Source organism: Mesoplodon mirus (genome assembly GCF_964341445.2).
Source record: "Mesoplodon mirus genome assembly, chromosome: 8".
Classification (NCBI taxonomy): domain Eukaryota; kingdom Metazoa; phylum Chordata; class Mammalia; order Artiodactyla; family Ziphiidae; genus Mesoplodon; species Mesoplodon mirus.
Window position 1 is genome coordinate 14,682,798 of NC_138984.1, and position 24,624 is coordinate 14,707,421.

Genomic DNA, 24,624 nt, shown 5'->3' on the forward strand with positions numbered 1-24,624 from the left:
CGTGATTCCCACTGCGCTGCTCGGTCATCTTATTTATTTGGATGAATGAAAGTTAACATCTAGTCTTTATTTTCTTTTATTTAGCTCTAATCATTTACAGTAATCTGTCAGATCTTAAGTGCAGCTGGGCAGGTTCTGAAAGATGCATACACCCACGTCACCTGCTCCCCAGAGCCTTACCATGGCCCTAGAAGGTTCCCTCACATCCCTTCACTGCATTCTGTCCTCATCCCGAGAAGCAACCACCATTCTGATTTTTATCCTCATAGACCTGTCTTACTTGTCTTGAACTTCAAGCAGAATGGAAACATAGTGTCAACATTTAGCCTTACTGTATTTTAGTTCAAGGTTGCAACCATTAATTCCGTGCTGGCTGTGGGCCAGAATCTGTGTTGCTGTTAGAAATACAAGAGTGTGACAGAGCTGACAATAAGGGACACTGAGACAGGAGTCATGGCGAAGGCAGAGCACAGCTGTGCCGGAAAAGGCAGTGAGTGTCCTACTCTGAAGAGGAAGAGGCCCAGAGCTTCCTGGAGGTTCCATGAGTGCTGGAGAAATATTCCATAGTGTTCTTCTGAGGTGCTAAGCCAAAATATTAAACCTTGGCTGTTTTGGTCATGTGTCATTTTCCTGCCTGTGTCCAGGATTTCCTCATCTCTCAGTGTGCATTCTGGTGAAAGGAGAGGCTCAGAGACGGGTGTGGAAGGATTTCCTCCCGGGGCCGAGACGACTGGGAATTATCTGTGAACGAGCGGTGGCGTGGGCTCTGCTTTGTACGCACGTCTCTCCAAGTTCTCCAGAAACATTTTCTTTCCATCTACGTCTACGACTCTCATTTGGCTGAGACAGCCAGGCGACCAAGTTTGCAGTTTGTTGCCAAGAAAAGTAGTTAATAGTTCTCAGCTTTCTTTGTATATCATTATATGATGAATATTTTCCATATTATTAAAGTTATTTAGAATCCTGACTCCTAGTTACTGCATAACTCACCATGTATGGACATACTGTAGGTAACTATATAATATGTGTGTGCGTATATACACACATATATACTAGTATAAAGTATACCATAATACTCTGTGTGTGTATTTGTCTAATTTTTCCAGTTATTAATGTTATAAGGTCAATGGGAAACAATATTGAAAATAAAATAAAAAGTTTGCCTGGAGCGGAAAAGAAGGTAAAATTACTAAAGACTACTCGTTTTTTTCTTTGCTTTTCTCCACAGAACTATCCGAGTATGGCTGAAAAGAGACAGCGGTCAGTACTGGCCCAGCATTTACCACACAATGGCCTGTGAGTAGCTGTCTTTGAGGATTTAAATTTCAAAATTCCTGATTAAAAAAAATGCCGCTAGATTTCGAAATGAGCTTCTTAGTTGCCTGATACCTCTGATAGGCTGTGTTAAACCACAGGAAGACTCCCTTTCTCTTGCGAATGAAGCTGGGTCTACCGGCTTAACTGAAGTGGACTTGAACAGAACTGGAGAAAATAAAAGGAAGAGGAAAGCCTCCCACCTCCTCCATTTTCCTTTGTCTTCTTTTTGCCAACTTGTATTAGTAGTAACTTTCTTCTTAGTAATAGCTGATATTGACACTAAAACAGGGCTCTGAACACTCTGCCTTCTTAACTGGCCTTTTGCCCAACTTTTTCATAAACTCTGGGTACTGTTGAGAGATTTGATCCAAGGCACAATGCATTCTACATGGAGATTTTTCTCAGTAGTCAAATATGTTCTAAAAATAAACCTTGACGATAAAGCTTTTGCATTGAGATTTTAAAACAGCCCTGAGATGTAGTGACATAAAATTACATTTAAATCCAGCCCTTTCTGCAGATCTAAGCAGCTTTGTATCCTTCTTTCCCACTTCTCCATCCTTTCTTGAAAAAAAGCACCTGGATACCACCCAGGTCCAAGCTGGGGTTGAGTCCTGCCACCCCCAGTGGCCACACGGAAGGCATCCATAGCTGCTTATTTCCTGGTGGTTTTGGTCCTTAATGAGGGCTTTTCCTCAGTTAAGGTTTCAATAATCAGAGGATCCCCTAGGAAAAGACAAAAGGCTCTGGAGCAGGCTTGACGGTTTGCTAGTGACGACTGTTAGGAAGTTCTCCAAAGAAGAGTGTTTGCTAGTTCCAGACGCTGTGGACACTGTTCATAGCCCCCTTAAGAGTTATTCCAGGGGCTGTGGAGTTTCTTACAAACACGGAGCTGCCAGTTATTCAGCAAATTCCTTATATCAGCTTGAGTCATCCTTCCAAGCACCTCCTTTCTTGGCTAGCACTTTCTCATTTGCACATTTATCGCAGGGTACATGCAGGGTTTAGATCCTATAAGCATTTCCACAAATTAGTAGTTTATCAGGATTTTCATTTGTTCTGCCTTCTACTGACAGCTTGGGCAGGCTGGTTATCTTTTCTATCTTGATAACCATTCAATGAAAATGAAGTGGGCTTTTTGGAATACTGGTTTAAAGCTAACTATTATAAAAGGAACCATAAAACTTTACCATATGCAGTGTGTTAAGACTACCTGAAACCCTAATCATGATTTACTGTGCCAGGCAGTAGTACCTCCCGGCCTGTGTCCATGTGTGTCTGTGGACTTGTCACCTTGGTTACTCAGTGTGAAATAGGAAGCGGCTGATGTCTTGTGAATGTGCTTATGGAGGCCGTTTGATACATTTACTTTGGGATTTTGAGGGAGCAGGGTAGAGGTAGGTGGGGTACTCTGGGCCTCTGAGCCTATCCTTTACCCAATTGAAAAATAAAAGGCTTCTCTTAGACAGATAACTCCTTACTTCCAGTGACCCAGTGATAGATCCAACAGCCTGGGGACCTGCTACCTGTGCTGGGGGGTGTTTTGCCATCTTTGTGGACAGTCCTGCTAATGCTCTTGCTGTTATCCCTCCCTCCTCTCCATTTCCCCGCACTTCATAGTCTGGCCACAGCTCAATCTCCTGAGACCTCAACCTTGGAGTTCATGCTCTTAAGAACAGAGAGAGGCTGAGATAGATTTTTGTCCAGTGTTTAGTTCAGTGACTCCTTGGCTTGTATTTCCCCCAGATATCTAGTTCACTTTGTAATTGATTTCTCCCCCAGGGCACCAGAACCTAGTGTAGCAGTGCACACTCTTCCTTGGCTTTTGGGTCTTGGGCATGTGGCTTTGCTTTCTCTGTTGCCATCCCTTGCTATCTTGGCCTAACTGTACCCTCCAGAAGTAGCTTCCAGCGCTGTGGCTGGAAAGACTAGTAAAAACACATCTCTGCTGTGGGTGACTGACACCTTCATGTTTGTATCTACACGTATGCAGCCTGTTGCTTCCAGATGCCTCTTTGTCTCCTCCATCTGGAACAATGTCTACTGATGAAATTTCAAGAACACTGCCAGAAGAAAACGGAATGAATGAATTTTGAGAAATAACTGCTTGTCTGTTTTATTTTAAAATTAAATTTGAAGTATGAGAAGAAAAGTGCCATGTTGGTTTTAAAAACTGTCTGCAGATTACCCAGTTGAGGACATTTTAGTGGTCATCCACCAGTTTGTTTCCTGTGACCTAACAGAGGTGATCAGTAAGCAAACCTTAGAATGTTGCTGTATGTGGACCAATTATGATTCAGAACATTACCTCACATAACAAAAATAACTTTCAGAATCTGCTTTAGCTGAAGAAAGATGTAACTCTTAGTTTCTGTATCTACTATGTGCCTCATGCATTTTTGTTTTTTGGTGCTATTTTATGAAATCATCACAACAGCTATATAAGGTAGATGATATTTTCACCATTTAGTAGACAAGGAAACTGAGGCCAGAGGTTGGAATTGCAGTTCATGCCCATCTGACTCCAAAACTGTGCTGCTCACCGTGATATGGGGTAGGTCCACAAACTTTTTCTGCAAGGGGCCATAAATACTACGCTTTATGGGCCAAACAATCTCTGTGGCAACTTCTCAACTCTGCCATGGTCATGTGAAAGCAGCCATAGGAATACATAAATGAAAGAGCCTGACTATATTCCAGAAAACCCTTTGTTTACAAAACTAAAGTTTTAAGCATATGATTTTGGACTGCAATGGTGCCTTTTTAAAAGGTCACTGATTTGAAAGATGATTTGTGTTTTGCTTGTTTATAAAACTATGTGAACATTCACATTAAAAAAAAAAAAAGTATAGTTTATCTCAGTAGAAGCTTCCCTTCTAGGAAAAAAGCCAGGACATTTTTAGATACAAAGCAAACTAGCGAGGCTTTTTTTTAAAATATGTTAGAATTCTCTAGTCTTATAAAATTACTCAGCACATTGTAATTTTTACGCAAACGATTTTAACATGTCTATGTACAGTTAGTTATAGGATTGGGCATAAAAAGAATTGAAAAGAAGCTTAAAACTAAAGCATTAAGATTTAGTACCAACTGAAAAGCAAGCAAAAATGATGACAGTGAATCTTTAAAATCATCAAAGAGATTTGATTTCTCAAAGATAATTTTATGTGTGTTTATTAAAAAGCACTTTGTATGAAGATACATATATCTTTGTGGTTATAATTCTTAAACATGATCGTTCTTTGTAGTTTCAAACATCAATATGGTGGATAAGGGTGTACAAACTTGTAGTCAGTTCTAACTGTTTTGTGTGTAGACAGTTTTGGTCTCTGCATTTCAACGAGATAGTTTTTTGAATGAAACTGAAATAGTCTGATCATACAGCTAACTATGTTTCTGCCTTTGAGTACAATTCAGTATTGTAGTTTATTTTCTTCCTTTGGTGGAGAATATCAGCCATTGTAGTTAGAGAACTTTAAACTGCTTTCAAATCGTAACTTCATTTATAAGATTTTTCTCTTTTACTTTTTTTAAGAAGTTTTATTTCAAAATAAACTCAAGTTTGTTTATTTCCTAGCATGCATTTCATTCCACAGTCAATTAAAATTCTTAAGGCTGAAGTGAACCCAAACATTTCTTTTTCCAAATGCTCCATTTTCTAAATCACTTTAATTCTGATTTTTAGCAGAGGAGATGATTTAGAGTTTCTCCCTTGTGAAACTCATTCTCTGGCCCATGCTTTCTGGAAGAAGACTATGTAGAAGCTGGAAGAGGGGTGCATACATGGGAAGAGTCGGGGCTGTCCTAGTCACATGACATGCTATGGACAAAGAAACATATCTACCCCTCACAACTCGTTAGCACAAACTGGGGTTGTATGAGTCATCGCAAAACGGAACATTTTTTTCATCATTGGGGGAAAAAAAAACAAGTAATCCCAAAGTGGCTTTCCCAGCTTGCTCACATGCCACGGAAAGGGAATTGTGGTGCTGGGAACTGTTCTTTCCACAGATGCCAGGTGCTGTTTTACCTGTGATGGGGAAGTGGGAGGGGCAGGATGACCTGTGGAATTTGGGTAGCAGATCACCTACTCTAAGCACTGGACCCCAGACCTTTCCAGAAACAGGTAGGAGTTTCAATCAGATGAAACTTCATGGAGCTCGCCTCACCCAAAGTGATAAAAGTAACTTGGAAGATTGTTAAAGTTAAAATTTTACACTAAGACAACAGAATTTTAGTAATTTTTTTTTATAAAGTGTTTTTGCCCTCTTTCTTTTAACCTAAGTTTTATAACTCTTTTTAATAATGTACCTTGAACAATGACTTAACATGCTTAGCTTTGCACGTAACATGATCTTTGTCTTTCTGGCAGCTCCTTGCTCTGCTATGGCTTACCATCATGATAGCAGACGGATATTTGTGGGCCAGGATAACGGAGCCGTGATGGTAGGTAGCTTCCAGAATGTATTCATTATATTGACCTCCTGTGTTCACTCCTGTTGGACAGTGTAAATAAAGCTAACAATGAATGCCTGCTTGTTTGGCATTAGAAAATGTTTCATTCGGTACAGATGTTAGGCCTAAAAATGGATTAATTTTAGTTTGTGCTTAATTGTAAACTACAGGTCTTCCTCAACTTATGATGGGGTTATATCCTGATAAACCCATCGTAAGTTGAAAATACATTTGGGACTTCCCTTGTGGAGCTATGGTGAGGAATCCTCCTGCCAATTCAGGGGACACGGGTTCGATCCCTGGTCTGGGAAGATCCCACATGCCGCAGAGGAGCTAAGCCCGTGTGCCACAACTACTGAGCCTGCGCTCTAGAACCCACAAGCCACAACTACTGAAGCCCGCGCGCCTAGAGCCCGTGCTTCGCAACAAGAGAACCCACAGTAATGAGAAGCCTGTGCACTGCAGTGAAGAGTAGCCCCTGCTTGCCACAACTAGAGAAAGCCCACACACAGCGACGAAGACCCAATGCAGCCAAAACTTAAAAAAAAAAAAAAAATTAATTAGTAAAAAAAAAGAAAATATATTTAATACACAATCTACTGAATATCATAGCTTAGCCTAGCCTACCTTAAACGTGCTCAGAACACTTACGTTAGCCTACAGTTGGGCAAAATCACCTAACACAAAGCCTATTTTATAATAAAGTATTGAATATCTCATGTTAATTATTGAATACCATACTGAAAGTGAAAAACAGAATGATTGTGTGAGTCCAGAATGATGGTAAGTGTGTTGGTTGTTAACCTTCATGATCACATGGCTGAGTGGGGCTGCGGCTGCCCCTCCCCAGCATCATGAGGGAGGATCGTATGGGAAAAGATCAACATTAATCGAAGCATGGTTTCTACTGAAGGCATATTGCTTTAGCACCATCATAAAATTGAAAAATCATAAGTTGAAGCATCATAAGTCAGGGACCATCTGTAGTTCCATGGAGCTCTGAATGCTGTCATGATTGATGGTTTGGTGCTCAGTCTAGCCCACAAAGCACAGCCTTCGTACAGGGGACGTGAGTCCTGTAGCAGCCCTGACCCCTGAACCCATGAAGGAGGAGGCTGGGGCAAGGAAAGTGTGGGAGAGAGCGCACGCACGTGTGTGTGTGTGTGTGTGTGTGTGTGTGTGTGTGTGTAGGATGAGGAGGAAGGAAAACAAGACTAGGGACTAGTCATTCAGCCAACAGCTCATATAACTCTTTGAGGCTCTACATCTCAAACCATCTTTGGTGAAGGACCAGATATTTAAATTTTCAGTTTATTATAGATTGGTATTTTTGTGGGTCTAACTGTGTGTGTGTGTGCGCATATATTTAATGGAGATGTAATTCATACATCATAAAATTCACCAGTTTAAAGTGTGCAATTCATTGGTCTTATAGTATAGTTACAAGATCATGCAACCGTTAATACTCTAATTCTACAACATTTTTATCAGCTCCTCCAACCCCTGAAAAAAGAAATCCCACACCTATTAGCAGTCACACTACAGTCCCCTTTCCTTCAGCTCCTGGCAGTAGCTAATCTACTTTCTGAATTCAGAGATTTGCTTATTCTAAACATTTTACATAAATAGAATCATATAAGGTATATATCCTTTTATGTATGGCTTCTTTCACTTAGCATATTTTCAAGGTTCATCTATGTTGTAGCTTGAGTTAATACTTCATTCCTTTTTGTGGTGGGATAATATTCCGTTATATAGATATACCACACTTTGTTTATCCATTCATTAGTTGATGGATAGTTGGGTTGTTTCTACTTTTTGGCTATTATGAATAATATTACTATGAATAGTCGCATAACAGTTTGCATGTGAACCTAAGTTTTCAATGTTATTGGGTATATACACCTAGGAAAGGAATTGCTGGGTCATATGGTACCTCTGTACTTAACTTTTTACAGAACTGCCAAACTGTTTTCCAAAGTTTCTATACCATTTTCCCAACAGCAATATATAAAGGTTCTAAGTTTTTTACGTATTTACCAACACTTGTTATTTTCTGGGTTTGTTTTTGTTTTATTATGGACATCCTAATCGGTGTGAAGCGGTATCTCATTATGGTTTTGATTTGCATTGCCCTAATAGCTAGTGATCTTGAGCATCTTCTCATATGCCTGTTAGTCATTTGTATATCTTCTTTGGAGAAATATCTATTCAAGTCCTTTGCCTTTTTTTTTTTTTTTTTTAATTGTTGAGTTGTAAAATACTTGGACCTTCAGCTTGGAAGAGTTTCATCAGTGAAACCACCTGGTCCTGGGCTTTTCGTCCTGGGAAGTTTTTTGAGTGCTAATTTAATCTGTTTACTTGTTATGGGTTTTCTGTTTCTTCTTCAGCCGGTGTTTGTTGTTTATGTCTTTTTAGGAGTTTGTCCATTTTATCTAGCTTATCTAATTTGTTGGCATGTAATTGTTCATAGCAGCCTTTACAGTCCTTTTTCTTTCTGTAAGGTTTATAGTAACGCTCCCCCTTTCATTCCTGAATTTAGTAGTTTAAGTCGTCTCTCTTTCTTTTTTCACCACTCTGACTAAATGTGTGTCAATTTTGTTGATTTTTTCAAAGAACCAGTTTTGATTTAATTGATTCTCTATTGTTTTTTTCTATTCTCTGATAATGTATTTCAACTCTTTTATTTTTCCTTTGGTTTGCTTTGAGTTTAGTTTGCTGGATTGATATTTTGGGTATTACATTGTTGATTGAGAAAATTTGCTGGTTTTTTCTGCTTGGATGTCATAATAATATTAAATTGCTGTAAAGGTTTCTGAACACACATTCCCTATTTCTCTGCTTCTTTCATCAGGACCAGTGGTCCGCAGACCGCACTTTGAGTATCATTGCTTTATAGAACTGCACACAGAGCAGTGAGAGCACAGACTGGTGCCTGCACCTGGTCGGAGAGCGGCAAGGCCAGCCTGTTACTGTGCTGAGTCATAGAGGATGGCTAGGAGTTAACCAGGAAAGAGGGAGGAGGAGGACTTCCAGATGCAGAGGACAGCATGAGCAAAGACAGAGGGGCTTTTAAAGTCAGAGTGTGCGCAGGGAACAAGAATGAAGCAGCTTGGCAGCATGAAGCACGTAAGACTGAAGAGATGGCTGGAGCGGGTCATAGAGAGCCTTGCATTCAGCACTAGGTGTCATGCAGAGTGCTAATTAAGAAGAAGGTAGACGTGGTCCCTGCTCTCAGGAGTCTTATGGCCTCGTGGGAGGGACAGGTAATATACAAGTAAACATCAAATTGCAGGTTGTGGTAGGTGCCGTGAAGAAGTGAACAGGTGCAGTGAAAGAGGGAATCCAGAGAGATGTGTGGCCCCACTCCTAGCAAACAGGATCGTCAGGAAGGAAGACTGCTCCAAGGGTGTGACGTTCAGCTGAGGCCTGAAGGGTAGGTAGGAGACAGCCAGGCAGAGCCAGAGTAAGTTTTCCAGAAGTGAAGGTCCAAGTAAAGACTCGAGGCAGGAAGATCTCTGTGTCTGAGGACTTGAAGGGGGTCATCTTGGCGGGATGGTGCTGAGCGACGGGGCAGGACGAGGGGCGATGCGACAAGTGGGCTGAGGCCAGGTCATGCAGGGCCTTGTAGGTCTGGGTGAAGTTTTAAGTTTTGTAAATCTGTGGGAAGCTCTTACAGGGTTTTCAGCAGATGAATGGCGTGATTTAATTTACATTTTTAAAAGATCACTCTGGCTGCTCAGTGGAGAGTGGATCGAGGGGCCGCAAGAGTGGAGGCGGGAACGTCAGGTGTTGTCACCTTCTGGGTGAGAGGTCAGTGGCAGTGATGATGGACAGAAGCAGATGACGGACATACATCTGTGGCAGGTTGGGTGTGGGGAGGGGAGGAAGGGGAGCAACTCAGGTGACAGCCAGGTTTCCGGCTTGAGTAACCGCTAGACAGAGGTATCATTTATTGAGAAGAGAAAGGCTTAGGGGCATGTGGGGAGAGGGGGCATTTAGAGGGAAAGAAGACAGTGAGGAACCATCTGTACAGTTGAGATACCAGTGAGACACCCAATGGCGATGCAGAATTGGCATTGGATTTGCAGGCCTGGAGCCCAGTGGGAGCCCAGGCTAGGGAGTCATCTGCACATAGGGCGTCTTTCAAGCCATAAGAATAGCTGTGATCGGGCTTCCCTGGTGGCGCAGTGGTGGAGAGTCCGCCTGCCAATGCAGCGGACGCGGGTTCGTGCCCCGGTCCGGGAAGATCCCACATGCCGCAGAGCGGCTGGGCCCGTGAGCCATGGTCGCTGAGCCTGCACGTCCGGAGCCTGTGCTCCGCAACCAGAGAGGCCACAACAGTGAGAGGCCCGCGTACCGCCAAAAAAAAAAAAGAGTGACCGGGGTGAGCAGCTAGAGACCCTGAACGTGGTGAGTGTGGACTCATCTGTAGAGAAGGTTTTGGCTGGGGAGGGGATGAAGAAAGTTTTAGTATCGTTAAGAGAATTTTGTTGTTTTTTGTTTGCTTGTTTTGCTTTTTAAAGTAAAGGAGAAGAAGCCTTGAGTGTGTTTAAGGGCCAAGAAAGAAAGAGCCAAGAGAAAGGACAGGCTCTCTGCTTAAGCAGTTCACGCAACAGTGGGCCGCTGGTGAGGGCTGGGGAGCTGCGGGCTTGAGGGTCAGTGCCCACCTGCTTGGGGCTGCTGTGTATACGTCGTGTAGTAATAAATGCTGGTTGTCTTGTTTTTCTCCCTCTGAAGATTTTAAAGGAATATCGTGGTGATGTGTGCACACATATATAACGAGAAGCCACGAGTGCAAGCCTCAAATGCCTTCTCCAGTGGTGGTAGTGGTCATGCATTTATTTCTCTAGGGACCATTCTTGTGGCTCGTGGTTCAAGGGTACTCTCTGCGGTTATAGGGTGGCATATAAAAACTCATAGCTCCTCAGTGGAAAGGGGCAATGTAAATTCAATTTATTATTAGTTAGTATTAATCTATTGATTTCCCCCGAGTAGAAATTAGTATGTATAAAATGCTGATACATTTTTGTACTTTGTAAAAAACCAAGATGGAGGACAAGGAATCAGTATTCCTTTGTGGGTTGTTTTTTTTTTTTTTTTCATCCTGACCAATCAGCAATTCATAATGTCCATGTTATCGAGACCCTTAAGGACTTATCAGTTTAGCACTGATCAGTAGAATTTTTAATTAGTGCTTTTTCTTTAGAGTTTTATCTTCTCAGTTTTATGCTGAGGCTCATTTTCTCGTTAAGAAATATGTACTTTTAATTTTTTCCTCGTTATAAAGTATTATGTAGTCTATATAAATTTTAGAAGATACAGGAGTATTAAAAAAAAAACAACACCCACAGTGTCTAAATTTCCTTTTTTTTTTTTTGCGTTACGCGGGCCTCTCACTGCTGTGGCTTCTCTCGTTGCGGAGCACAGGCTCCGGACGCGTAGGCTCAGCGGCCATGGCTCACGGGCCCAGCCGCTCTGCGGCATGTGGGATCCTCCCAGACCGGGGCATGAACCCACGTCCCCTGCATCAGCAGGCGGACTCTCAACCACTGCGCCACCAGGGAAGCCCTAAATTTCCTTTTTAGTGTGTGTTTATATATTAAATATACGTAATTTTCCTCCTCTATTGCCACATATACCCAATGCCTTATTTTCACTAGTGCTGAGAATTCTGTTAGTAATGGGTCTTTGTAGTTTTACTTTGTATGTGTCATCTTGAAATTCTAGTGAAGCCAAGAGAGCAAAATTAACAAGATGCCTCCTTTGCAATTAGAGGGAGAGGAAATACAGAGCACTGATTTGTAGAGGAAGAATTGGACAAAAATGCTGTGATGGTCCACAGCACTTCCTTTACTTGTCTGGTTCCAAAAGAAACGGTAACCCGAGGACAGGACCAAGAAGCAATTCCCTGTTGTTCTTATGTAGCTAATCTTGAGTCCCAAGGCTGGTGATGGCCATGTTTGGATTTTACTTCCTTTTGAAAGTTAAGGTCCTGTTGTTTTTAAAACCATAACTGTTTTCTTATTGCATGTGTTTACTTTTAGGAATTTCACGTTTCTGAAGATTTTAATAAAATGAACTTTATCAAGACCTACCCAGGTAATTATAATACACACACACAACTAGAATACCATGTCTTATGATCAAAATTAGGTTTTCACATTAACTTTTTAAAAGTTTTGTTACCCCAGTTATGTGGGAGGTTATTAGCTCTTCAGAGTTATTTACCATCCTTTTCCTGCTTATTAACATTTGAAATTTTGTATACTATTCCATTGGGTGCATGTGTCAGATTTAATTTAATCATTCCTCTGTTTTTGAAAATGTAGACTGCTTCCATTTTTTTTATAACACATACTAACATATATGATGGTGTGTATACATATCTGTGTGTGTATTTCATATATATGTATATACACATATGTATGTGTGTGTGTGTGTCCTTGATGGTTACTCTTACTCTAATTCTGTAACTCTGATTATTTCTATTTAAGACAGATTACTGAAAGTAGAATAACTGGGTCAAACTTTAAAACTTTTTTTAGTACTCTGGATTTATTTTGCAAAACTCTTTCTAGCAATAGTGTAAACTTTTAATGAGTGGTGATTGAGAGTGCCTGTTCATTAAGTCTGTATTGATCTTTATAAATGTTTATTGCCAGTTTGATAGTCAAAAATAGTTCTCAGTTTTAAAATTATTTAAGCTTTATTTAATGTTGACCATTTGTCATGTTTTATGAATATCTGTTCATGATTTAGCCCATATTTCCTGGGAGTTGTAGTATTTTCTGATTTTTCTGATTAATTTATCAGAGCCCCTCCGTTTTTCTGAAGCAGGCTACACAGCTGAGAGCAAGGTCAGAGGTGTCTCTGTCTAGCCTCTGACTTCATTCATCAAACTGGGCATTTATGAACCAGCTGCATGCAAGATCCTGTTCCAGATAAAGCAGACAGGTCATTGCCCTGGTGTGGCTTGCAATTGACCTGGAAATAGAAATATTCTAGAAGTTAGGTAATAGAACACCTTCCTCATTCTCAGCTATTGCTTTGGAATGAAGAACTTTACAAATGCTTCATCTTAAAAATAAAAAGTTAATTTCAGAAAATTTCAGTTGCCATTTTTTACAATGCCAGTGTTTTCTAAAGAGTCAAAACACTAAAGGTATAGACAATAAAAAACAAACAAACATATTCTTTGGAGATAAGACTGCTGTTTTCCATATGGAACTCATTGAGAGTTGTATGTGTGTTTTTTAATCAGTTCTCTAATATATTATTTGAATCCCTCTTGAGCATTACTCTGTAATGATTTGTAGCTTCTGATGGTCTTCCCTGTAGGGAGGCAGAGGGCAGGGCCACGGAGAGCCTGCGATAGATCTTGGGTTGGGGCGGGCAGATGCTCTGCAGCCTGTTTGGAGTGCGGGCATCTCCGGGATAGGACTGCTGAGTCTGTGAGTCTGCAGACCGACCAAGTGGAGAAGGGGAGCCTCAGTTCACACCCACGGAAACTGGATTCCAAAGATCACATTTCTTCCTGAAGGGCGCAGACTTTCCCTCTCTGTCCCCACAGCTCATCAGAACCGGGTGACTGCGATTATCTTCAGCCTGGCCACAGAGTGGGTGATCAGCACCGGCCACGACAAGTGTGTCAGCTGGATGTGCACCCGCAGCGGGAACATGCTCGGGAGGCACTTCTCCACTTCCTGGGCTTCGTGTCTGCAGTATCCTTCCCTGCCCAGCGCCTCCCAGTCTCAGTAGTTAGTTTTGAATGTGCTTGGAAATTGCTGATTGAGATCCAAAGACTGAACGATTCCTACATATTTCACATAAAATCTAAGAATTTCTGTCTCTGCTTTTTTGCTATAAAGTTGGTTTATTAAAGATAATGACTAACTGAATTGCTGTTCTCTCCTGGGATGTGCTCTAGGTGTTTTAATACAAAATCTGGGAAAATCTAAACTTCATTAACGCAGACCCCTCCACTCCTTTGCTTTTCAAAGTGAAAGAAAAGACTTTCTGTTGTAGAAAGAAAGGAACGACTCTTCTGGTGATGGTTTCTTTGCAGACCCCACAGGAGAATATAAGAAGGGTCTGTGACCCTGGAGTTCATAAATGGGCTACAATGTGTTTGGAGAGGGTTCATAATCCTTATAATACTCTCAAAGATGCCTCAGGATACCCCAAATGTTACAAAATTGCCGCTCTCAAATTTTTCTACTACTCTATGGGATTTGTTTCACGTAGAACTCACTCTTGCTTAAGGCTGCCTGTGGTAGCTGTGTATCTTAGTGATGGCAAGGTCAAGGCTGCCAGCAACAGGCAAATGCCCTGCAGTAATTTCTCTTTGAGAGTTGGACGTCTGGTGTAGTAAAATTCTTTTCTTCCATTGAAAGCCTTTATAAAAAAACGTGTGCTACAAATGAATGCACCGCATGAGATATTTAAAATAGTACCATATGCTTTAGAATCAAGCAAGGGAAGGCTACTCAGATGTATCATGTGCTAAATAAGTTTTTCTGTTACGTGTTTGGCTTTCGTATGGATTGATAGAAAATGGCACCGAATCACATAATCATGGCCCAGCCTGTGGTCGTCCTTTTGATCTATGTTTTGGAATTAAAATAGTAGTTATCCTATTGTGTGTAAACTACTGATTTGCCACAAATGTCTATGGCCATAAAGCGACCAAGAAAGTAATGAGTTGTTGCCAATAGTTAATATACTTTTAAATTTAAAGTTTACTACTATGCCAAATGACTGCCTTTTGGATGATTAAAATTAAACTCTTCACATCAATTTAAACCATCCTCTTCACTTAACGCTAAGTCATCTAGGCCCCCCAAAAAGATGGGGTCATGTCCATATTTGCTGTCAGTTTTACACCATTTCCAGAGATTTTTCATGAAAAGCAGTTTTCTTCCAGTTCTTTTTGGCTGTTTTCATTATTGAGCGTTTTACTTTTTAACACTTTGTTATAATTTGCTTATAATCACTTGTTTTTAGGTCTGTCTTCTCTATCAGCTCTTAACTTTTTTGTTGTCAATTCCTAGGATACTGGTTGGAATAGTAACAGCTACTCAGTGAATTCTTGTTGAATGAATGAATATTAATTTTCCTGATAATTCTAGCTTAAAACATTCTTTTTCTTCAATATTTACATGTTGTATGATTTTCAGTTGGGTATTTCTTTTCTCATAGTTTTAGGTGTGTGCTTACTCTCTTTAGAATGTACATTTTCTTCTTTATAACTTTGAGATGGATTGTGTTATACGTCCTTGACTGCTTCTCCACAGATATGACTTTGATACTCAGTATGCTTTTGTCGGCGACTGTTCTGGACAGATAAGCCTGCTGAAGCTTGAACAGAGCTCCTGTTCAGTTATTACCACCCTTAAAGGACATGAAGGTAGGCTGTATACTCACCGCCGTTTTTCACCTAATTTGGGCATCCAAATTTAGTTCTCAGCTCTGTGGTTTCACGAATGATCACCTCCTTATGATCTGTCAGATTTCAATTCGATTGGCCAGATAGGGGAATTAAATCTCAAAAGATCTCAAAGAGTGAAAACTAAGTGAAGGCAGGGTGTTGGGTAGGGTTTTGTGTTGTCCAAATCCCTTCTAGATTGCTTGTGTGGATAATACTTTCTATTTTGTTTACCTTTTAAATTAAATTATGTTTGAAGACCCTTTAAAATGTCTTATAAATGGTGAGACCTTTGGAAGAATGTTGTTATTACTGTCTTAAATTTGTCACTTTCTAGGACACCAAGCAAGATGTAGTAGGTGAGTACAATTAGAAGAAATGTATGAGCTGGTTCTGTCTCTACTTGGGAAACATCCCCAGGGGAGGGACCGAGGGAAAAGAATGACTGGGTGGAATTTTATTATTTCTGTAGGGTGGTGAGTTGGCCAGGCTTTGTGGAAAGGCTTTAAAACTCAATCGGCTATATTGAGTAACAAATTAGAAGCTCTGAGGCCATCTGGTTCACATCGAAGAATTGGGGGTTTGTTGAAGGAATTAATGATGGACTTATTTATGAAAATAGTGTTTTTAAGTGTAACAAGTTAAATGTCCTCCATAGCTAATCTATTTATATAAAACCGAGTGTATCAGATCAGGGACCTTGAAGGGGAAAAGGGAGAGAGAAGGACAGTAAGTTTGAATAGATTTAGGCAGGAAAGCACAGGCCCTGCAGAAACCACTTTCTGTTATGACTAATGGTCTCATGATCCCCATGCTGTTAAGTATTCTCTAGGTTGCTAAGGGCAGAGTGGGTTCTGATAACTACTTAGCAGTGTTCATGTAGAAAGACCTTGCTTGCCTGCTAGTAGGCCTCTAGCTGAAGTGCATGGGGCTTAGGATCAGACAGGGTCAGGATTTCTGCAAAGTTGATCCCTGAAGCCAGTTTTGCACAATACTTCTTTTTTCACTTTCGTTAAGCTTCTGTGAGAAACTAGTCTCTGTTGGTTGCTTTTGAATGTGGCTTTATCAGTTTTCTGTATACCCAACCAAAAATATTATTAGCTTGTGTGACTGGTTCAATTTTATTAGGTTTATTAATAGTTTTTTTCTAGGCAAGCAGCAATCAATGGAACAATGAAAAGATCTGTTGAAAGAGAAATCTGTAGAAAGAAAGATTTTCCCAAAGATATCAAATTTAATAAGTTTAGCCAATATAGAGTGTGAACTGTAGGGTTTGGATTTTTTTACCTAAGTTCTCTGGCATAATTGGATGGTATGCCTGCATCTCTTTTTTTTTTTTCCTCTGAGATACTTAATTCAGTTTTCTTAAACGCAGGCATCCTGCGGTAAGACACCTGCAAGGTCCCAGAGCCCTAGAATAATCTAGATTTTAATCTTATATAAGATAACCACAGAAAACTTCACTGCCTTTTCTCATTAGACATTGGTAACTATTTTTTTTTGTTTTTCTTCAAAAGCTTTTTCTGAACTAACCCTCATATACAGCTATTCTATAATTTTTTGGTATAGACAGGGAAAATCTTCTTTAAACACATTTGTGTTCAAAGCAGTTTGATATGCAACTGAAAATCCTAATCCTGTAGCTCGGGACAGCAGATGTGCTGTGCCTTCTCTGTGACTCGCGATAAAGTGTTGAACGCCCTTTTGTACAATGAAAATACATTTTTACTTAAAGACTCAGCTGGTCCTCGTTCGGTCTTCTGCCTCAGATGTGTATGTCCTGATGTAGAGTTACATTTAGCCTCCCTCTCTCACACCTAGGTAGTGTCGCCTGCCTCTGGTGGGACCCTATTCAACGGTTACTCTTCTCAGGAGCCTCTGACAACAGCATCATCATGTGGGACATCGGAGGAAGGAAAGGCCGCACGCTCTTGCTCCAGGGCCACCAGTGCGTGACTGTTTGTGAGGGTGGGGAAGGAATCTGAGTTGGGGCAGGTCGGGGGGAGGCGTTAGTATTCTGAGACTACTTTCTCCAAACCCCGTCTTTTAGCAGACAGTGAGCCCTGTTTGATAGGGCTCACTCAGTCTGCTTCGAACTGCTTTTCCGTGAGTCCTGAGTGTCTGGTGTTCTGTAGCAAAAATAGAGGCCAGGATTTTCTTCTTCCTTAGTCCATTGGTAGTAACTACCGTGCCATTGGTAGTTTGATAGGGAATTGCACTGAATCTGTAGATTGCTTTGAGTAGTATAGTCATTTTCACAATGTTGATTCTTCCAATCCAAGAACATGGTATATCTCTCCATCTGTTTATGTCATCTTTGATTTCTTTCATCAGTGTTTTATAGTTTTCTGAGTACAAGTCTTTCGCCTCCTTAGGCAAGTTTATTCCTGGGTATTTTATTCGTTTTGTTGCAATGGTAAATCGGAATGTTTCCTTAATTTCTCGTTCTGATTTTTTGTTGTTGGTGGATAGGAATGCAAGAGACTTCTGTGCATTAATTTTGTATCCTGCAAACTTACCAAATTCACTGATTAGTTCTAGTAGTTTTCTGGTGGCATCTTTAGGATTTTCTATGTATAGTATCATGTCATCTGCAAACAGTGACAGTTTTACTTCTTCTTTTCCAATTTGTATTTCTTTTATGTCTTTTTCTTCTCTGATTGCTGTGTCTAGGACTTCCAAAACTATGTTGAATAAGAGTGGTGAGGGTGGACATCCTTGTCTTGTTCCTGATCTTAGTGGAAATCCTTTCAGTTTTTCACCATTGAGAATGATGCTTGCTGTGGGTTTATCATATATGGCCTTTATTATGTTGAGGTAGGTTCCCTCTCTGCCCATTTTCTGGAGAGTTTTTATCATAAATCGGTGTTGAATTTTGTCAGAAGCTTTTTCTGCATCTATTGAGATGATCATATGGTTTTTCTTCTTCAATTTGTTCATATGGTGTATCACATTGATTGATTTCTGTATACTGAAGAATCCTTGCATCCCTGGGATAAATCCCATTTAATCATGGTGTATGATCCTTTTAATGTGCTGTTGGATTCTGTTTGCTAGTATTTTGTTGAGGATTTTTGCATCTCTGTTCATCAGTGATATTGGTCTATAATTTTCTTTTTTTGTGATCCTTTTTCTGGTTTTGATATCAGGGTGATGGTGGCTTTGTAGAATGAATTTGGGAGTGTTTCTCCCTCTGCAATTTTTTGGAAGAGTTTGAGAAGGATGGGTGTTAGCTTTTCTGTAAATGTTTGATAGAATTCGCCTGTGAAGCTATCTGGTCCTGGACTTTTGTTTGTTGGAAGATTTTAAATTATGGTTTCAATGTCATTACTTGTGATAGGTCTGTTTATATTTTCTAATTCTTCCTGGTTCAGTCTTGGAAAATTGTACCTTTCCAAGAATTTGTCCATTTCTTCGTGGTTGTCCGTTTTATTGGCATATAGTTGTTTATAGTAGTCTCTTATAATCCTTTTGCATTTCTGCAGTGTCAGTTGTGATTTCTCCTTTTTCATTTCTAATTTTACTGCTTTCATCCTCTCCCTTTTTTTCTTGATGAGTCTGGCTAAGGGTTTATCAGTTTTGCTTATCTTCTCAAAGAACCAGCTTTTAGTTTTATTGATCTTTGCTATTGCTTTCTTCCTTTCTATTTCATTTATTTCTGCTCCGATCTTTATGATTTCTTTCCTTCTACTGACTTTGGGTTTTTTTTGTTCTTCTTTGTCTAGTTGTTTTAAGTGTAGGGTTAGATTGTTTATTTGAGACTTTTCTTGTTTCTTGAGGTGAGATTGTATTGCTATAAACAAGATGGCAGTGTGGGAAGACGTGGAGTTAGCCTCTCCCCACAAATAGGGTGCCTGCCAGCCGCTGGTGGGGGACTCTGACCTGCAGTTCTTAATGACTGATTAGTAGTGTTTATTTCATAGAAACTATTATTCTGTATAATAAGTTACTGAATGCCAGTTAAAGTTTATACTGGGATCCAGATCCCCAATGATAAAACGTCAGTTGCTGATTCCAACGAGGGGAGAGATTTGAGCCTGCGTGAAGACGAGGTCTGTGTTCTCCACATCGAGACATGTAAGTGCTGTGTGTACTGTTTGCAGTGACAGGGTGCAGTCGCTGTGTTACCTTCAGCTCACGAGGCAGCTGGTCTCCTGTTCCTCAGACGGCGGAATCGCAGTGTGGAACATGGACGTTAGCAGAGAGGAGGTAAGAGAGGGCAAGGCAGGGCTGACCAGGAGAGCCCCCACAGCCTGCCTCTTGGTTTTCTACCCGGTGACCGGAGATGCCAGCCAAGGTGCAGACAGTCCCAGCTCTTACTGGTTATCAGCTGACAGGGTCCTGCATGTCACTTTGCACTGCATTCACTACTCATTGGAGAGTTTCCACAGGGACAAGCGATATACACAGCCAGGGCATTTAGGCTGATTTTCACAGAGAAGGGCAAGGAGAGGACACGGGAGACGGTCTGGCACGCCCAGGGGAGTGACTGTGGGGAAGCGCTCCGAGGCTGCACACCTGCCCTGGGGTCCCCGAGACGCGCACCAGGGGCATAGCTCCTCTGGGAAAATATATCTCTGTTCTCTGATTTTATTTTCCACTGACTTCTGTTCCACTGAGTCCATGTCAACATAGTGTTCTTTTCAGGAGACCCGAGTTCTAAGTGCCTTAATTTCCCTGAGTCTCCGTTCCTTCTTCCATAAAGTGAAATAGTTGAATGAGATGACTTCTAAGGTCTCTTCCAATTCTTTAGACAGACACTCTATCTAAGCAATCTTTCTGTCTTTTTTTTCTATTTTAAATATTGCTGCAGGGAACATTTTTGACCTTGTCATTGTGTGATTGTTCAATTATTTATTTCAGACAAATTTCTGAAAATAGACCCTTTGGGTCAAGGATATGTGCATTCTGAATGCTTTTTATAGATCTTGTCAGAGGATTTCCAGGCAGGATTTCCATTCTCATCTCTGCCAGCACAGGTACTTATCTGTCGTTTCCAAGTGGCGTTTAAAACCTGTGATGTAGATAGCGGAGTTGATTCCAGAGAAGATTTTAGTGTGAGGGGTGTTAAAGACTTATGGTTTAACTTCAGAAACATTTATTGAGCATCTAAAGGGTGACCCTAAAGTCTGGAAACTTAGGTGCATATGCATCATAAATGATACTGCATTGCAGTACATACTGTATTGCATGATGTCACATGATGTGTTCTGGGTGCTGTCCTTTACACAGCGTGTAGGTCAGTATGCTGCATACCTCTGTGGTGGACGCCAGGCGTGAATGACCACAACGAAGAGTAGACCCTGCTCGCCACAACTAGAGAAAGCCTGCACACAGCAACGAAGACCCAACAGAGCCAAAAATAATAAATAAATAAAAATAAATTTATTAAAAAAAATAAAAGAAATAGCAATATTACTCACTTCCAGACTTTATGATTACCATGCTTTATACACAAAGATTCATACCTGCAAGAAGTTTGTAATCTAGTGAAGGAAACAGACTACCGTATAAATGATACAATGCAGTCCGTCATCTGGAGAAGTACCGATTGCTAGTTTTTTAGTGACCTTGTAAGACAAGTCACATAGAGGCAATCTTGATTGCGTGTCTGCTGGTTAATTTCCCTTTTTGAACTTTCTAAAGATCTTTTGGTAAGGCTTAGAGTACCTTGTTATTAAACATAGGTAACATTGGCTCGATATTACAGAATGTGTAATACTTTCATTTCAAAGGTCTATTTGAACTGCGTTTTATATTTCTCATCTGCTCGTTACATGCGACAGTGGCAGCTAGTATACTGTTCTATTTCCTAGACTCGGCCTGTTGTTTTTCAGTCTTATTCTGTGTTTCCTGGATCATGAGGGAGGAGACCATGGGGGCCTGATGCTACTGGTGGCTCTTGTAAGGGTTTAACGACTTGGATTTCAATCCACCTTTCTCAGCCTTGGTAAGTTCTTTTAGATGTAGAAAGTAGAAGCAGAGTTCTCACCTTCAAGGTGATGTGAGTGTGGAGTTTACCTGTGCCTCCAGGGAAAGAAAAGACAATCCTGTCATTCCTGTGGGGGTCACTCTTTTCCTTGTAGTCACTTATGGAAGAGTACCCCAAATCATGAGCACACAGCTGGTAATACGTTTTGCTCTACGAGCTTTTCTGTCTCAATGGTTGGCAGTATTGGTGGGAAAGAAAATTATGTCAAAAAGATGCAGCATTTTTAGTAGGTTTTTTTTTGGTTTTTAGTTGTTGTTTTGTTTTGTTTCTACCAGCTGAGTAAATATTCGTGCAAAAGTAAGCAGCCTCCGATCTATTAGATTCTGAACTTGAGTTAGGGTTTTGGACACTTTGTAGGACTTCTTTAGGCACAGGCCTAGAGGATTAATCCCAGATTCTCTAGCCCCACAGTGTTTGCTGGAATTTCTTTCTGAGTCACCTGGAAACACTCACTGTGGAGTGTCCCCAGCCTACAATGGCTGTCGGCCACCACACTGGCTGGTTGGAAGCAGATCTCCCTCCCTGCCAGATTGTAATCAAAGGGACTCCTTTCTGGAAGTAGGCATGAAACATAAATGAGCAAGTAACAATTATTAGAATGAATCCTCTTGAAATGAGGAGCTAGTCGATCACGGAATGGATACTGTTTTATACATTAGTGCAAAGTAGATGAGCGCACCAGATAGCAGCAGCAGTGTATTGGGGTTATTCTTGTTACATCATCTTTGTCCAGATTAGGCAGATGGAGCAAGATGGAGAAAAGAGAGTGAAACAGAAAACTTGATTAATGTTCTCTTCAGCTCTTCTCAGCATAAAAGAAAACTTTGTCTCCTTAGAGAATAAGCATTTAATAGGATGGTTCATGATAGCTTACACCGTAACACTTAATTCTATTAAAAGAAACAAAGTTATGGGTATTTCTTATATCAAAATATGTTCCAAAAAGTCTGTTGATTTCTGAGTTCATTTTTTCATTTGTTATCTCAAATTATTTTAAGCATATTTTTTTCTTCCCTCATGCCCCTCTGCCTTCCAGCTCAGCAAAGTAATATTCTTTCCTAACCCTTAGGCAGAAGCATGCTTCCTGAGGGCAGGAACTCAGTCCCCATTGGTTGTCATACTCCAGAAACATGTTTGGAGACCCTGACATGTTGAGGTGAAAAGGACCATGTCCAGAGGCTGTGTAGAGCGCAGTGGACGAGTGCAGGGCTGTGGGCTGGACTCTTGGGTCTACTGGGAGCTCCACCCACTAACCAACCATGGACAGTCGATTCAATGTCTGAGCCACAGTTTCTTTGCCTGTAAAATGGGGAGAATGTTGCTCTGTATCTCCTAGGGTTGTGTTGAAAATTAAGCAAAATATGGCATATAAAACCCTTGGCACACACTGCTGGACTTACAAGGCCCTTTGTGTATACCAGGCATTATGCAGAACACTTCGCCAATGTTGCCTCATGTAATCCTCACAGCCTTATGCGGTGTATACTTCTATTTGAATATCACTGCCGTGAATACGTTTTTGCGTTCATCTTGTTCCACGGGACTGTTCCTCACGTGAGTGGTATTGCAGGAGTTAACACTGGCGTGTGTCACAAACATAAGACTAGACAGTGGCCCCTGCTTTCCTTCCCCCTGCGATTTAATGTCCCCACGTTGTTGGCAGCAGGGCCTGTCGTGTCGTTGTAATCACCGTTTCTCCTTCAGGAGCATTGTTCACAGGCAGTGTTTTCAAACCACCTTCTCTCTTCCCTGGTCACAGAAACAAGTAATTCTACATCAAGTGGTAATCTTCCTCACGGAGGTGCGCATCTCTTTATCACTCTTACTGTCCTCCCTTCCCATTTCCAACATTAGCGCAGTTATTTAAAGAAACCTCTCCTCTGGGCTTCCCTGGTGGCGCAGTGGTTGAGAGTCCGCCTGCTGATGCAGGGGACGCAGGTTCGTGCCCCGGTCCGGGAAGATCCCCCATGCCATGGAGCGGCTGGGCCCGTGAGCCATGGCTGCTGAGCCTGCGCGTCCGGAGCCTGTGCTTCGCAACGGGAGAGGCCACAACAGTGAGAGGCCCACGTACCACACACACACACAAAAAGAAACCTCTCCTCTGTCTCAGCCCACTTCATTCTGTTTGTGAGTGCCTTACCCCCCGACCCCTGAAAGAAAGACCTTTGTAATGGCTGTCCTATCTAAAATAAGGAATAAGAAAGCCAAAAGTTTTGATGAAATAGGAAACAAAAAAAGAAGTTGGGAAACTCATTCTTTAAACCACCAAAAGTCCCCTTTCGAATCTCTGTAAAGCTGACCATCTTCACTGCATATTTTATAAGGTAGTCAGTGTAGGTCATTTCCTGTGGTTGTCCCATCGTCTCCTCTTATCAGATACATTTTTCTTGAGTGTTAACTTTCAAGATCAAGAACAGATTATTTCTTACTTCATGACCTTTGGTTTAATTTTATGGAAATAGTATTTTCCATTTTTATTGCACGTATATGACGGTACATGATTGAGGTTAAGTAGGCTTTTAGCAGGTTCATCTTGTAATCGAATACAACTTGTAATGTTTTGTTTAGAGAAGTATTTTCTAAGTTCTGAGTGAAGTAATTTTGAGGCCTAATTGCCCCGTTTCAACAAAAATTCATTGAGTGCCTACCCTGTGACAGGCTGGACGTATTTAAAGATGAAAAGACCAGTGAATAATTCATAGATTAGTCGAAGGGGCTGGGGAGAGGAAATGTGCATAAAGAATTGCAGTGCAGGGCTTCCCTGGTGGTGCACTGTTTGAGAGTCCGCCTGACGATGCAGGGGACACAGGTTCATGCCCCGGTCCGGGAAGATCCCACGTGCCGCGGAGCAGCTGGGCCCGTGAGCCATGGCCGCTGAGCCTGCACATCCGGAGCCTGTGCTCCGCAACCGGAGAGGCCACAACAGTGAGAGGCCCGTGTACCGCAAAAAAAAAAAAAAAAAAAAGAATTGCAGTGCAGAGAGATCACTGCTCGAATGGGGGTCCGCAGGCTGGCTGTGCGGGCACAGGGAGGGAAGGGCACCACTCCGGGAGCTGGGAATGGGGGCGGGGCAGCTCATCTGTCTGACACGATGCCCCGCCCCGAAGATCTCCTGTTGGTCACCTTGTGACCCCACAAGCCTTCCCAAGTGGTAGTTCGTCAGGTTCTGCAGGAAAGGTTTTTGCTCAACTGGATATAGTTACCAAACAACTTTAAAAACTTTGGGCATAAAAAAGAAGTGTATGAAGACAGCTCTTAAGAGTTCATAATGCAAAATGAACTACTCCCTCCTGTCGATAGATTAAAAGTGAACAATCCTGAAAACATGGCAAAAATGATAAAGATGATTCAAAACACAAACATAATATTGAATATGGCAACAGCTATAATATATTGAAGAGTTTGAAAAAAGGATAACCCCACCAGGGTCTGG

General features: G+C 41.3%; 1 protein-coding gene across 1 annotated transcript in view; it reads left to right on the forward strand.

Moving 5' to 3' along the window:
- Nucleotides 1–24,624, forward strand: part of WDFY1 (WD repeat and FYVE domain containing 1) — a 46,215-nt gene that overhangs the window by 15,833 nt on the left and 5,758 nt on the right. Inside the window, exons 2-8 of the mRNA XM_082630095.1 lie at nucleotides 1,229–1,296; nucleotides 5,690–5,763; nucleotides 11,820–11,874; nucleotides 13,346–13,496; nucleotides 15,069–15,181; nucleotides 17,021–17,147; nucleotides 19,303–19,408. Coding sequence (XP_082486221.1) covers nucleotides 1,229–1,296; nucleotides 5,690–5,763; nucleotides 11,820–11,874; nucleotides 13,346–13,496; nucleotides 15,069–15,181; nucleotides 17,021–17,147; nucleotides 19,303–19,408 — 694 coding nt within the window. The remainder of the gene's footprint in view (nucleotides 1–1,228; nucleotides 1,297–5,689; nucleotides 5,764–11,819; nucleotides 11,875–13,345; nucleotides 13,497–15,068; nucleotides 15,182–17,020; nucleotides 17,148–19,302; nucleotides 19,409–24,624) is intronic.